The sequence below is a fragment of the Salvelinus fontinalis genome, chromosome 11, assembly GCF_029448725.1.
Source record: "Salvelinus fontinalis isolate EN_2023a chromosome 11, ASM2944872v1, whole genome shotgun sequence".
Lineage (NCBI taxonomy): Eukaryota > Metazoa > Chordata > Actinopteri > Salmoniformes > Salmonidae > Salvelinus > Salvelinus fontinalis.
In genome coordinates this window covers 15,449,321-15,464,489 of record NC_074675.1, presented here as the reverse complement: position 1 = coordinate 15,464,489, position 15,169 = coordinate 15,449,321, and the positions used below count along the sequence as shown (strand labels likewise).

The 15,169-nt window shown below is 40.6% G+C and overlaps 1 protein-coding gene and 1 pseudogene across 1 annotated transcript; both read left to right on the top strand.

Annotated features, from left to right (window-relative positions):
* Positions 1 to 3,122: 3,122 nt before the first annotated feature.
* LOC129864799 (4-galactosyl-N-acetylglucosaminide 3-alpha-L-fucosyltransferase 9-like) lies at positions 3,123 to 4,229 on the top strand (annotated as a pseudogene).
* Positions 4,230 to 7,798: 3,569 nt separating this feature from the next.
* Positions 7,799 to 13,032, top strand: LOC129865140 (4-galactosyl-N-acetylglucosaminide 3-alpha-L-fucosyltransferase 9-like). Its single transcript, XM_055937649.1, has 2 exons — positions 7,799 to 7,888; positions 10,398 to 13,032. Exon 2 carries the CDS (start codon positions 10,407 to 10,409, stop codon positions 11,553 to 11,555), a length of 1,149 nt encoding a protein of 382 aa, XP_055793624.1. The 5' UTR covers positions 7,799 to 7,888; positions 10,398 to 10,406; the 3' UTR covers positions 11,556 to 13,032.
* The last annotated feature ends 2,137 nt before the right edge of the window (positions 13,033 to 15,169 follow it).

Here is a 15,169-nt window from a genome sequence, read left to right as displayed (position 1 = left end):
TGAAAGGATGCCAGGTCCGCAGGGAGGCGAGTTTTCCTCCATTTCCGCTCGGCTGCCCGGAGCCCTGTTCTGTGAGCTCGCAATGAGTCGTCGAGCCACGGAGCAGGAGGGGAGGACCGAGCCGGCCTGGAGGATAGGGGACATAGAGAGTCAAAGGATGCAGAAAGGGAGGAGAGGAGGGTTGAGGAGGCAGAATCAGGAGATAGGTTGGAGAAGGTTTGAGCAGAGGGAAGAGATGATAGGATGGAAGAGGAGAGAGTAGCAGGGGAGAGAGAGCGAAGGTTGGGACGGCGCGATACCATCCGAGTAGGGGCAGTGTGGGAAGTGTTGGATGAGAGCGAGAGGGAAAAGGATACAAGGTAGTGGTCGGAGACTTGGAGGAGAGTTGCAATGAGATTAGTGGAAGAACAGCATCTAGTAAAGATGAGGTCAAGCGTATTGCCTGCCTTGTGAGTAGGGGGGGAAGGTGAGAGGGTGAGGTCAAAAGAGGAGAGGAGTGGAAAGAAGGAGGCAGAGAGGAATGAGTCAAAGGTAGACGTGGGGAGGTTAAAGTCACCCAGAACTGTAAGAGGTGAGCCATCCTCAGGAAAGGAACTTATCAGGGCGTCAAGCTCATTGATGAACTCTCCAAGGGAACCTGGAGGGCGATAAATGATAAGGATGTTAAGCTTGAAAGGGCTGGTAACTGTGACAGCATGGAATTCAAAGGAGGCGATAGACAGATATGTCAGGGGAGAAAGAGAGAATGGCCATTTGGGAGAGATGAAGATCCCAGTGCCACCACCCCGCTGACCAGAAGCTCTCGGGGTGTGCGAGAACACGTGGGCAGACGAGGAGAGAGCAGTAGGAGTAGCAGTGTTATCAGTGGTAATCCATGTTTCCGTCAGTGCCAAGAAGTCGAGGGACTGGAGGGAAGCATAGGCTGAGATGAACTCTGCCTTGTTGGCCGCAGATCGGCAGTTCCAGAGGCTGCCTGAGACCTGGAACTCCACGTGGGTCGTGCACGCTGGGACCACCAGGTTAGAGTAGCAGCGGCCACGCGGTGTGAAGCGTTTGTATGGTCTGTGCAGAGAGGAGAGAACAGGGATAGACAGACACATAGTTGACAGGCTACAGAAGAGGCTACGCTAATGCAAAGGAGATTGGAATGACAAGTGGACTACACGTCTCGAATGTTCAGAAAGTTAAGCTTACGTTGCAAAAAATCTTATTGACTAAAATGATATAGTACTGCTGGCTGGTGAAATAGGCTAGCTAGCAGTGGCTGCATTGTTGACTTTGTTTGAAAGTGTAGCTGGCTAGGTAACCTCTAACTGGCTAGGTAACCTCGACAATTACTCTAGACTACACAATTATCTTGGATACAAAGACGGCTATGTAGCCAGCTAAGATCAAACAAATCAAACTGTTGTACTGTAATGAAATGAAATGTAATACTACCTGTGGAGCAAAGCGGAATGCAACTACTCGCTCCAACCCGGAAGTGCGTATCGTAGAGGGAGAGGCAATAGAAGTGTTGTTTCTTGTATTATTGTCTTTTGTGTCTTTAGAGGACTGCTTCACCTTAATGTCCCCTTTCCCCCCTTTCCCTTTTCTTCTGTCCTTATTTTGTCCCACTTTGTCCCTTCTTTGTCCCTTCTTCTCTTCTGCCAACTAGACACTCCTTGTTAGCTAGCTAGCTTCTTCCAGGAATGTCCCTAGCAACTGCCTAGCAACAGGTAAACAACTTAGCTAGCTAAGAAAACGGTATAATTTTATGAAAAAAATTGTTACTTTTTCAAAAGCCTTTCTTCTTTGTTTGCTGCTTGTTTGATCTCCTATTCAGTTTGCAGTTTTCTTTTGATTTTTTTTCGATGTACTTTACTCTATCTAGCTTTATCTTAGCCAGGTCGCAGTTGTAAATGAGAACTTGTTCTCAACTGGCCTACCTGGTTAAATAAAGGTCAAATAAAAAAAGTGCTGTACTTTTCCTCAGCTCAGGTTCGATTTTTTTCTCTCACCACCCTGTACAGTAGGTGGAGACAATGCACCTTTTGAGTGTAGTCTGCCAACAAACCTTGAAGAAGCAGCAGCAGCAGCTCGGGGTTGACACTTGCTCCATGTAACAGTTTGTTTTTTGTGTCCTGTTTGTTCAGGCAGTTCTTGTGAGCTGTCCCGGTGGACTCTCTTTAGTCCCCGTAGGAGTAATGCTTGATATGGATTTGATGTGATAACGTGGTTTGGTATTATCTAAGACCTTGTTGTTCCTTGTATGAGATATTGCTGAACCTATACTTGCCGTATTCACAGGATAACACAAGTGGACTTTATTCAAAAAGATGGGGGGGAAATAAAAACTATTGCCTTTCATTTATTTGAAAATATATACACAGAGGACAATGTTATAAGTATTTACAAAAAATGTAACCAGAAACTTGAACAATCCAGACTTATCACACACAGTTACTCCCAACAATGCCCTCAGGCCAATCTACAAATGTACAATGTACTGTTTACGTAGCTCTGCGTATTGTGCACATGGTTTGCTGTGCTGGGGTATTCAACTCTTACCCTGCGAAGTCCAGAGCCTGCTGGTTTTCTGTTCTACTTGATAAGTAATTGCACCCACCTGGTGTCCCAGGTCTAAATCAGTCCCTGAATAGAAGGGAACAATGAAAGAGTGCAGTGGAACTGGCTTCGAGGTCCAGAGTTGCGTTTGAGGGTTGTAGTGTACGTCATCATATAGGACAACCAGAGAGTCCACATCAGGGGTGTCAAACTCATTCCACGGAGGGCCGAGTGTCTGTGGGTTTTTGGTTTTTCCTTTCAATTAAGACCGAGACAACCAGGTGAGGGGAATTCCTTACTAATTAGTGACCTTAATTAATCAATAAAGTACAAGGGAGGAGTGAAAACCTACAGACACTGGACCTTCTGTGGAATGAGGTTGACACATGGTCAACATGTATGCTAAATTAATCAACAGCACTGAATGTTGGTATGTTTCACTAGTGATGCATTTTGCATTCCTTGTGTATTTTGTTCCCTGGATTCCATGGTGTATTGTCATTTCATAAGATGGCTATTGTTGATATTCTAGAGTGGATTTGATTGGTCTCTTTTCTCTTTCAAACGGTCAAGGTATGTCCACTCCGGCTTCCCAGGGTGTTCCACGGCCTGTTCTGATAATGACATTCTTACTGGGCTTATCCTTCATGTACTACAAACCCCAGATCAAGTTCCTCTCATGCCCTATCAACCAGGCATCCCATGCGGGAAAGGCTCGCTGTCCTCCTTACACTCAAGTACGCAGGGCAAGGAACCAGATTGTGAACCAAACACACCATGCCCAGCCAACCATTCAGGATGAATATCATTTTGATTTGGCCACTTGATCACACCTTTGACATAGACTCTTGTGCCTACTTTAACATCAAAGGCTGTCACCTAACAGTGGATAAAACCTTTCCAGCAAGGCGCACGGTGTCATATTCCACCGTAGAGACATCCATGGAGACCTGAAGAACATGCCCCAAGAGCAACGTCCATGGTTCCAGAAATGGGTGTGGTGGAATGCAGAATCACCGGCTAACACAAACAGGATCCCTGGTGTTGACCACTTGTTCAATTTGACTGCGAGTTATCGACTGGATCCTGATATCAAGATTCCATATGAGTCGCTTGTCGAGGTAACCAGTGACGATAAAATCTTTGAGCTGCCCAAGAAGGACAAATTAGTCTGCTGGATAGTGAGCAACTGGAACCCAAACTACAAGAGGGTACAGGTGTTCAACGAGCTCAGTAGACATGTCAAAGTAGAGGCCTATGGGAGACATTTTAGTAGATACCTAGAAAACGAAGACTAAAAGACATTGTCCAGCTGTAAATTCTACCTGGCATTTGAAAACTCCATCTACAAAGACTATGCTACAGAGAAGCTGTTCAACGCTATGAAGTTGGGAGCAGTGCCCGTTGTTCTAGGTCCATCCAGGGACAACTACGAGCAATTTATCCCAAGGGACTCTTTCATCCATGTGGATGATTTCTCCTCTACAGAGGAGCTGGCAAAGAAGCTTCTCTTTCTCGGCCAGAACGAGGAAGAATACATGAGGTACTTCACCTGGCGAAAGAACTTTAAAGTTCAACAAGGCTATTTTGGACTTGAGCACGCCTGTCGCTCATGTGATTACATTAGAAGAAATAAAGGATACAAAACTTTCCATAATCTAAATAAATGGTTTTGGGGCTAAGTGACCCATTTGTAGTGGTCGACAATGTGGCTGTGTGAAGAGTATTGTATGCTGGACAACCAGGGGTGGAATAGTTTAGTTTCGTTCCACCAATTTGGTACCATTTGAGAAGTGTAACGGTATAAAACTGAGCATGTTTTTTCTTTTCACCACAAAACACTAGAACATTTCCAAGAAGAGCAGAACCAGTTCACCTACTTTTACACGATGATTTTACTAATAATGTTCAAAGCTTCTTTTAAGAATTTTTTTTCATCAGGAATAGTTTTTCACCATATTAAAACGAGTGTTCAGTTCACGTAACAAGGTAGAACTTAAAATTAGGGATAAATGAATCACTAATCACAAATGTAACTCTTCAGAAATGACTGTCAATGCAACAAAAGAACTAAGGCTTTAAAATGATGGGGAAAACTTGGAGAAATGTTGGGGTTAAGCGGGTTCAAATCTCCCTAGAAATCAGAGTGCACGGAGGGACATGTCAAAATGCTACATTTTAGCACTTTAAGTCTTTATTTATATAAGAAAATCTGTTGTTGAATTCTCCATGTGGTCTATATTCAAGGGCACTTCATTTAATATAACAGGGTTTTAAAATCCGATACTGGTGCACAATTTCTACTTCAAATATTGAAGGGATGGACAAGACACTCTTTCTTGAAAAGAATCAACCCTTTAGAATATTAGGAGCCCTAGTAGCTGTTGCACGTGCAACAGCCACTCTTTCTGGGGTGCACACAAACCATACAATACACGACAGAGAAAAGAGTGGGGAAAGTGTAATATGACTTGTTACCTAATAATGTAAAATGTTACCCACATTAACATCACGTAATGTTTTTTTTTAATAAACCTTCATTTAACTAGGCAAGTCAGTTAAGAACAAATTCTTATTTACAATGACGGCCAATGAAAATAGTTGTAAGACCTTCAAGATATGTCATGTACGGAATATTGTCTGATTATTAAAAACCAAGGTCTGGAATTAATGTGCATTGAGTATTGTAGAATGCTTGTAAAAACATATACATTTTACTGAGTTACAGTGAATATAAGGAAATCAGTCAATTTGAAAAAAGCCCCTAATCTATGGATTTCATATGACTGGGAATACAGTTACCGTAAAAAAAAAAAAACGGTAGGGGCGTGGATCAGGCAACTAGTCAGTGTCTGGTGTGACCACCATTTGCCTCACGCAGAACGACACATCTACTTCGCATAGAGTTGATCAGGCTGTTGATTGTTGCCTGTGGAATGTCGTCCCACTCCTTCAATGGCTTCGCGAAGTTGCTGGATATTGGCGAGAACTGGAACACGTCAATCCAGAACATCTCAAACATGCTTAATGGGTGACATGTCTGAGTATGCAGGTCATGGAAGAACCGAGACATTTTCAGCTTACAGGAATTGTGTACAGATCGTTGCAACATGATGCCATGCATTGTCATGCTGAAACATGAGCTGATGGCGGGGGGAGGGGGGGGGGGGGGTGAATGGCACAACAATGGGCCTCAGGATCTCGTGCCGGTACCTCTGTGTATTAAAATTGCCATTGATAAAATGCAACTGTGTTTGTTGTCTGTAGCTTATGCCTGCCCATACCAGAACCGCACCACCACCATGGGACCCTCTGTTCACAACGTTGACATCAGCAAACTTTTTGGGATCTTTTATTTCAGCTCATAAAACATGTGACCAACACTTTACATGTAGCATTTATATTTTTGTAAACAAACAATTTAATCAATTTTAGAATAAGGCGGTAACGTTAAAAAATGTGGAAAAATTCAAGGGGTCTGAATACTTTCAGAATGCACTGTAGATCATTGTCAAGGTCAGACCAAAGCTATAGGCTAAATAATATCTAAATCTGGCTATGAGCCTCACCCCCATGAGCTTTTTTGTTCTGTGAGAACAAATTGCAACACATCAGACCACAGACAGATACTGAATGCAGACAGATACATTCTGACAGGAAGCAGGGCCACAACCACAAGACAATGAAAACTTCACACAGGCTTCCTATAGGCTTGGCATTTGTTGTATAAAAGGCTGGCAGATCAATTATTTAATAATTATTTGATATTGAATGTTTTATTTTGAAAAGCTTTAGTTGAAAAAGTAAAGTGTACCTGTTCATTCATTTGAAATGCAATTGAATACAGGTCCACAAATCATTTTGCTTTCAGTGATGAGTCATGATTCACTTGACCACATCTACCTAGTTCCTTTAGAAGCATTGCTAGACTAGTCTAGCCCACAAACTTACATTGTTTCTGCTAGACTAAACCAGAAGCAGAATGTTACCAAAAAATGTGGGAAACATTTGTTGACCTACTGCTTATCGACCTACTGCTTATCGACCTACTGCTTGACTGTCCAACACACATTCCCTCAACACTCACTCATTGTCACTTGAAGAGCTTTTTTTAAGGTAGAGAAAATGATTAATTTCATTATGGTGATAGACAAATTATATTAAATATTGGGTTATCAAATGTAGTAAATTACAGTAGAGGTGTTGTTCTTGTTATGTTCAGTTTCAGTGTTGGTTTTATAACATACAAGGTGGAACTAGTTTAGAGAATAAGAGACTAACCCACTGAGCACAGACGTCAATTCAACATCTATTCCACGTTAAAACAACATCATTGAAAGGACGTGGAAACAATGTTGATTTAACCAGTGTGCTCAGTGGGAATGCTCTTTTGTTACACATAATCTCACAATTACATTTTTAAAAATCCAAAGTTATTTAAAATACTTCATTCTTATCATGTAATGTTTTGTATTTTTGATCTTCTAAAATCAGGTTATCTTAGTGGGCATAACCATGGATGAGTCAGACAAATTGAAACAGGTAAGGTCACTTGGGAATAAAAATAATAAAAGACTTTTCTTCTTCTTGTTATATCAGGTTACGATCTCATCAAACCAGTTTTAACCATAGGGGTATGACCATGGAGTTGATGGTGTGTCTAGCTTTTGGCAGGTTCACAATCCAATGTAAAATTTGCATAGGTTGTTTTTCAAATGGAAAGTGAACTAGAAAGTTACTTCGATATGTCCATACAACTGGCATAGAAATGATATACAACTCAAAACAATGAACTTGGAATACAACAGGGGTAATAACTTACAGTACAACAAATAATAGCAGAATAACACACACTACATGAAAGGTACTGTACAAGACCAAAGAATTTAAAGTCGTATTGATGCTGGCACAAAACTGTTGATTTGTCAGGTAAAATAACCTGTTGATGGTGTTGATGCAAATCCAACAATTGAATTGCTCCCTCTTCTATTATATACAGTGTCTCTGACAGCTTTCAACGATAATAAAAAAGTATTAGAAATCATTAGAGAGAATAAACTATGCTCCAAGTTCACTTTTTGAATGTGCAGTTAGGTCTAAATAACTATGATAAAAGTACACTCATACTTTGATAAACTTCCTGACCGCATTAGACAACCAGGTGAAGAGGAAACATAAATATCAGCCACACCTTTTTACCTAACCTGTCGTCTCCGAGAGTAGCTCGGCACAATGCGTATTGAGGCGTCACTCAGTCACTCAACTGATCTCTACACCTGGATGGTATACGTAGACAGTGTGATACAATACTTCATCTTCTCCTGGCATTGTGGATACCAAGGTAAGTTTGATAACTTGGCTCGGAGGAGGAACTATTCATTATAATAGAAGTAATGACAATGTTTTGACTGGTTATGTAGAACTGTTACTCTAAATAAGAGCATTGTGGGTAATCATAAAAATCATACGGAATCTTGTACTTCACATTGATAAACTATTTGTTATGATAATTTGTTATTTTATTTTAGTATTCGTTGATTAAAGATGACTTTGCCATATTATGATATAGTATAATAAGTGACCAGAGATATTTTTGTGACAAGGCTAAGGAATAGGTAGTTAATGATGCATGAGTCCTAGTTAATGATTGGTAGGATTTTAGAATTTGATATGAGTTTTATGTGATAACATGGTTGAATAGGTTGGGCTTGTCCAAGGGATTGTTGGTTATTGTCTGAGACATATTGCTGAAAGTGCACTTGGTGTATTCACAGGGATGCACAAGTGTACTTTGTTCAAAAAGAGGGGTGATGTTATAAAAAATTATTCAACTGGAAAATACTCTTCTGGAACATTCCAGACGGATCACTAGTGATGCAATTTACATTCTTTGTTCCCTGGTGTAATGTCATATAAGATAGTTAACGTGCTTGCTGAAATTAATATGTCACCAGCTCTAGCGCTTAACGCTAGAAAATCCTGGCCTCCTTAATCCCCCTTCGGCCTTCCTTTGAAAGTCAACATTATAACAGTCTAATGAATACATTTAATATATCCTATCATTTTATTGTGTTTATGGAGGTCTTAGGTAACATTAAAATATGAAAGAAAATGTTTATGAAAGAACACAATAGCATGTTAATTTGTTTGTAGCTGCAGGCTATATGAACAAATGAAAAAACACTAAAACCCCACAATTCAAGTGTTAATTGATTTCAAATAAACACTGTCACAAAGATAATTAATTTGTTAAGGACAGGTCTTAAGGAGCATCATGAATTTAAGAGAAAGCATTTCAAAAGAACAGAATGGCATATTTTCTATTTATGTATATTACTGTACTTTAAGTGTTGAGTTCATGAGGAGAGGCATGGATGGGATCACTGTTATTCAGTTGTTGGCTAAAATGCAGAAGGCACATTTTGGTTGAGTCATTCTGTTCTAGGTATCCCTCTTTCCCTTTAATTTTGTTAAAAAGTTATATCTCAAATACGTATATAGTATCTCAAAAGGTCATTTTTAAGAGTTGTGTGGCAAGGATAAGTGATTTGGAACTGTCTAATCTGCTCTTTCTGATACTATATAGACATCAAAACATCTTACCTGGTTGTAATTTGTTGGAGAATTTGAAAAAGTAACTTTTTGGCACACCATTTACCTGCCTGTGTCAATTTCAAGCTGCAGATGTTCATTAGATTCTTCATTCACAATTTAACAATTGATCATATTCTCACCCATCAGACTATTGTCAATTGAATCTTGTCTTTAGGCTAACAATATTATTATATGTGGGAAACTAGTTTTGATATACATAGTTTAGTGTGAGGACAGACGCTGGGAGACGAGAAGCAAGTACAGGGAGTGAAGATGTAATGGATAAACGGACATGAAAAAAAAACAAGATCAACGTCTGGACGGGGAACAAAACAACATTAATGCAGACATGGTGAAGAAACTGACTAATTGACAGATATAGGGGAGGCAATCAATAAGGTAGCACTGATGTGCGTAACGATGGTAACAGGTGTGCGTAATGATGGGTATCTGGCACCCTCAAGCTCAGAGAGGGGGAGTGGGGGCCATCATCAGCTGCGCATGCTGACTGCCAAGGAATGACCTGCAGTGATTGAGGGGCAGGGGGAAAAAATGACGTCCTCTTAAAACTGCTTTAATTTATAACACAGATTATTTTTGTCACATTAAGATTCTGACAACGACAGTGAGTTATATAGACTTATTTAGGAAAAGTTAAGGACGGGGGGACATTAAAAAGGGTTCTGTTTTGAGTCAACATGACGCTTTTGGCTCTCCTAGTGTTAAACCGCTTGAGCTATCAACACTAACTCATCTTTGGAATATGCAGATTCCCTGTCAGCAGGTTACTTGAGAAAATATTTTTGATACTATTTATACTTTTTGTACTACAGCCATATTTGCATAAAACGCAATGCATTAAAATGGCCATAAACTTCAATGGTAAGACATTTCAATTCTAGATGCTACATCAGGCTATCCTAACTTCAAACTGTCTATAACCTTTACAATTTTAACCTTAACAATATGAATTAGCATGCATTTGCATAAAACTTCCTTGATTTAATGCCAACTATCTGTAAGAACACAATGGAAGACATTTCAAATGTGACATTTTAAAAACTTTATAGAGACACTAACCCAACTTTCACATGCTCAGGCTATATAATACATTCAATCAATCTTTCTATCTAACTACTTTTTCAGCTATAACCAGTCACTACCATTATTATAATGTATTTCACATCCGTAAATACTTTTCTAGTGGTTGTTGATATTCTAGAGTGGTTTTGATTGGTCTCTTTTCTCTTTCAAAGGGTCAAGGTATGTCCACTCCGGCTTCTCAGGGGGTTCTACGGCCTGTTCTGATTGGCTGTTTTTTTATGGCATGCTTCGTGGGAATATTCTTCATTTACTACAAACCCCAGATCAAGTTCCTTTCATGCCCTACTGACCAGGCATCCCACGAGGGGGAGGCTGGTTGTTCTCCTTGCCCTCAAGTAAGTGAGGCAGGGAACCACACAGGGCAAAAAACACACCATGTCCAGACAGCCATTCAGGCCGATGATGACGGAGACAGAGACACTATCATTTTGATCTGGATGTGGCCATTTGGTCACGCCTTTGACATAGACTCTTGTGCCTACTTTAACATCAAAGGCTGTCACCTAACAGTGGATAAAAACCTTTACAGCAAGGCGCATGGTGTCATCTTCCACCATAGAGACATCCATGGAGACCTGAAGAACATGCCCCAAGAGCAACGTCCATGGTTCCAGAAATGGGTGTGGTGGAATGGAGAATCACCGGCTAACACAAACAGGATCCCTGGTGTTGACCACTTGTTCAATTTGACTGCGAGTTATCGACTGGATTCTGATATCAAGGTTCCATATGGGTCGCTTGTCGAGGTAACCAGTGAGGATAAAATCTTTGAGCTGCCCAAGAAGGACAAATTAGTTTGCTGGATAGTGAGCAACTGGAACCCAAACTACAAGAGGGTACAGGTGTTCAACGAGCTCAGTAGGCATGTCAAAGTAGAGGCCTATGGGAGACATTTTAGTAGATACCTAGAAAACGAAGACTACTCAAAGACGCTGTCCAGCTGTAAATTCTACCTGGCATTTGAAAACTCCATCTACAAAGACTATGCTACAGAGAAGCTGTTCAACGCTATGAAGTTGGGAGCAGTGCCCGTTGTTCTAGGTCCCTCCAGGGACAACTACGAGCAATTTATCCCAAGGGACTCTTTCATCCATGTGGATGATTTCTCCTCTACAGAGGAGCTGGCAAAGAAGCTTCTCTTTCTCGGCCAGAACGAGGAAGAATACATGAGGTACTTCACCTGGCGAAAGAACTTTAAAGTTCAACAAGGCTATTTTGGACTTGAGCACGCCTGTCGCTCATGTGATTACATTCGAAGAGATAAAGGATACAAAAGTTTTAATAATCTAAATAAATGGTTTTGGGGCTAAGTGGACTAATTTGTAGTGGGACATTTCCATGTAAAATGACCCATAAGCACCAACCTGTGAAGTTCAATCAATACAGTGCATTATAATGCCCTTTTTACATCTGCAGTTGTCACAAAGTGCTTATAAAGAAACTGAGCCTAAAACCCCAAAGAGCAAGCAATATAGAAGCACGCTGGCTAGGAAAAACTCCCTAGAAAGGCTGGAACCTAGGAAGAAACCTAGAGAGGAACCTGGCTTTGGTTGTGGTGGGTGGAGATTATAAGAGTACATGGGCATTAAGGCCAGATCATTCTTCTAGATATTCAAACATTTATAGGCGACCAGTAGGGTCAAATAATAATTATAGTGGTTATAGATGTCCAGGACAATGTAGCACAACCGGTGAATGGGTCAGGGTTCCATAGCCGCAGACAGAACAGCAGAAAGTGGATCAGCAGCACGACAAGGTAGTCCATCCAGTGCACAGCTCGGGGTTCCATAGCCACAGGCAAACAGCAGAAGCTGGATCACTAGCACGACCAGGTGTTTCCTAACCCTGGTTCTCAAGTACCCCCAGCAGTACACATTTTCGTTGGATCCCTGGACAAACACACCTCATTCAACTCATTGAGGGCTTGATGATTAGTTGACTAGTTGAATCAGGTGTGCTTGTCCAGGGTTACAATAGAAATGTGTACTGTTGGGGGTACTCGAGGACCAGGGTCGGGAAACACTGACTTAAAACACAAGACCAAATCTATATCTATATCCATTGGAGTTGCTTACCAAGAAGACAGTGAATGTTCCTGAGTGACCGAATTACAGTTTTGACTTAAATCTACTTGAAAATCTATGGAAAGCCCTGGAAATGGTTGTAACAATAATCAACAACTAATTTGACAGAGCTTGAAGAATTTTTAAAATAATAAACGGCAAATGTTGCACAATCCAGGTGTGGAAAGCTCTTAAACCTTGTTCACAACGCAGGCCTAAATGCTCTTATCTGTTTGGGAATACTGACTGTCCAAACGGCAAGTTACAAGTGACCAAATCAGATCTGTGTGTGTTCAGACAGCAGTCATTTGCTGATAAGGCTATGCTAGTTGTCATAGTAATGACGGGTGTGTGTGTGAGAGCAGTAGTGTAGGCTGATTGGTGGCGGTGCTTCCTTTCACTCAGAAGTTGCATAGCAAGCTAAAGTGACAACAATGCCTTCCATGGACGTTTCCCAGTTGATTTGAATGTTTAAAATCATAGTGTAAGAACACTTTTAAAGCCTCAAAGGATAAGATGATCCAACTTGTCAAACTGTCAACTGAGTAGCTAGCAAGCAACAAGATATGCCAAATAACAGTCTAAAAAGCACTTGAGGGCATGTAAATCACAAGTCACATGGCCAGGAATTCGATTTGTATCTTTAATTTTAATTTTTTATATATATATATATTTCACCTTTATTTAACCAGGTAAGCTAGTTGAGAACAAGTTCTCATTTACAACTGCGACCTGGCCAAGATAAAGCAAAGCAATGCGACACAAACAACAACACAGAGTTAGACATGGAATAAACAAGCGTACAGTCAATAATACAATAGAAAAAAAGAAAGTCTATATACAGTGTGTGCAAATGGCGTGAGGAGGTAGGCAATAAATAGGCCATAGTAGCGAAGTAATTACAATTTAGCAGATTAACACTGGAGTGATAAATGAGCAGATGAGGATGTGCAAGTAGAGATGCTGGTGTGCAAAAGAGCAGAAAGTAAATTAAAACAATATGGGGATGAGGTAGGTAGATTGGGTGGGCCATTTAAAGATGGACGATGTACAGCTGCAGCGATCGGTTAGCTGCTCAGATATCTGACTTCAAACCACCTACGAAGGCTGTTCAGACTGCAGGAAAAAGAACAGATTCAAATCGGATATGCAAATAGGATTTGGGACACTTCATACCGCCAATGTGAACATTGCTTTAGAGACCTACCCAGAAAGTCACACACAGCTATATATCGCTGCCAAAGGTGCTTCTACAAAAGTATTGACTCAGGGATGTGAATACTTATGTAAATTAGATATTTCTGTATTTAATTTTCAATTCAAAAATAATATATTTGTCATTATAGGGTATTTGTTGTAGATTGAGGGAAAAAATATATTTAATCCATTTTGAACTTAAGCTGTAACACTATTTTTGTATTTAAAAAATATATAAGTCAAGGGGTATGAATACTTTCTGAAGACACTGGGCCCTTTCCAAAGTTACCCCTGGACAGGGCCAAACCCACCCAATTTGCCAAAACGCAACCCCCACACCAACATAGGGATAACAACAGACCACTAACTTACTACCCCGAGACAAGGCCAAGTATAGCCCACGAAGAGTACAGGAAGGATGGGAGAGCTCAAACAAGCCAGTGACTCAGCCCCCGTAATAGGGTCAGAGGAAGAGAATCCCAGTAGAGAGAGGGGAGCCGGCCAGGCAGAGACAGCAAGGGCAGTTCATCACTCCAGTGCCTTGCTGTTCAACCTTCGCACCCCTGGTGCGACCAAACCTGACTGTTGAATGTTCTGTTTTTGCACACTGTTTGCATAGTTGTTTCATTGTTTGGACAGAATATACTGTGATTACAAATGTGAAATATCATGTAAATGTCTATCACACTAATGTCTTGTCATGACAGCAAAGGTAACAGGTTATAGTTACTCACATTTAAATCATTATTTGCCCAGATATCTCCTGATTCCAGTAATTCTGTTATTGTTTCAGGGTAATAAACTGACAATACAAGAGCAATGGTAAATTGCACTGAACAGGGTTTGAGAGTGATTGATGGAAAAGAGGAACTCTGTTACCATAGTGTTCTTGTATTGTTAACCCTCTTGCACGAAGAATGTGGTATTACCATGAAACAATGCTGTAGGTGTTTCTGAGCAAATAGTGTTTGGAAAAATATAACTTGTCAGCAAATAATGTAATGTAATGTAAAATCAAATCAAATCAAATTGTATTTGTCACATGCGCCGAATACAACAGGTGTAGACCTTACAGTGAAATGCTTAATTACAAGCCCTTAACCAACAATGCAGTTAAGAAAAATAAGTGTTAAGAAAGTATTTACTAACATAAACTGAAGTAAAAAATGTTAACATTAAAAAAATACAAAGAAAAAGATAAAAAAATAGAAAAATAACAAATAATTAAAGAGCAACAATAAAATAACAGAAAAGAGCCTATATACAGGGGTTCCCGGTACAGAGTCAATGTGCGGGGGCACAGGTTAGTAGAGGTAATTGAGGTAATATGTACATGTAGGTAGAGGTAGTGATTATGCATAGATAATAAACAGAGAGTAGCAGCAGCGTAAAAATGGGGTGGGGGGTGGGGTCAAATTGTACAGGTAGCCATTTAATTAGCTGTTCAGGAGTCTTATGGCTTGGGGGTAAAAGCTGTTAAGAAGCCTTTTGGACCTAGACTTACCGCTTGCCGTGCGGTAGCAGAGAGAACAGTCTATAACTAGGGTGGCTGGAGTCTTTGGCAATTTTTAGGGCCTTCCTCTGACACGCCTGGTATAGATGTCCTGGATGGCAGGAAGCTTGGCCCCAGTGATGTACTGGGCCGTACGCACTACCCTCTGTAG

Excerpts from the sequence above, each read along its gene's own strand:
- LOC129865140 (XM_055937649.1), top strand. The coding sequence starts at position 10,407 with ATGTCCACTCCGGCTTCTCAGGGGGTTCTACGGCCTGTTCTGATTGGC.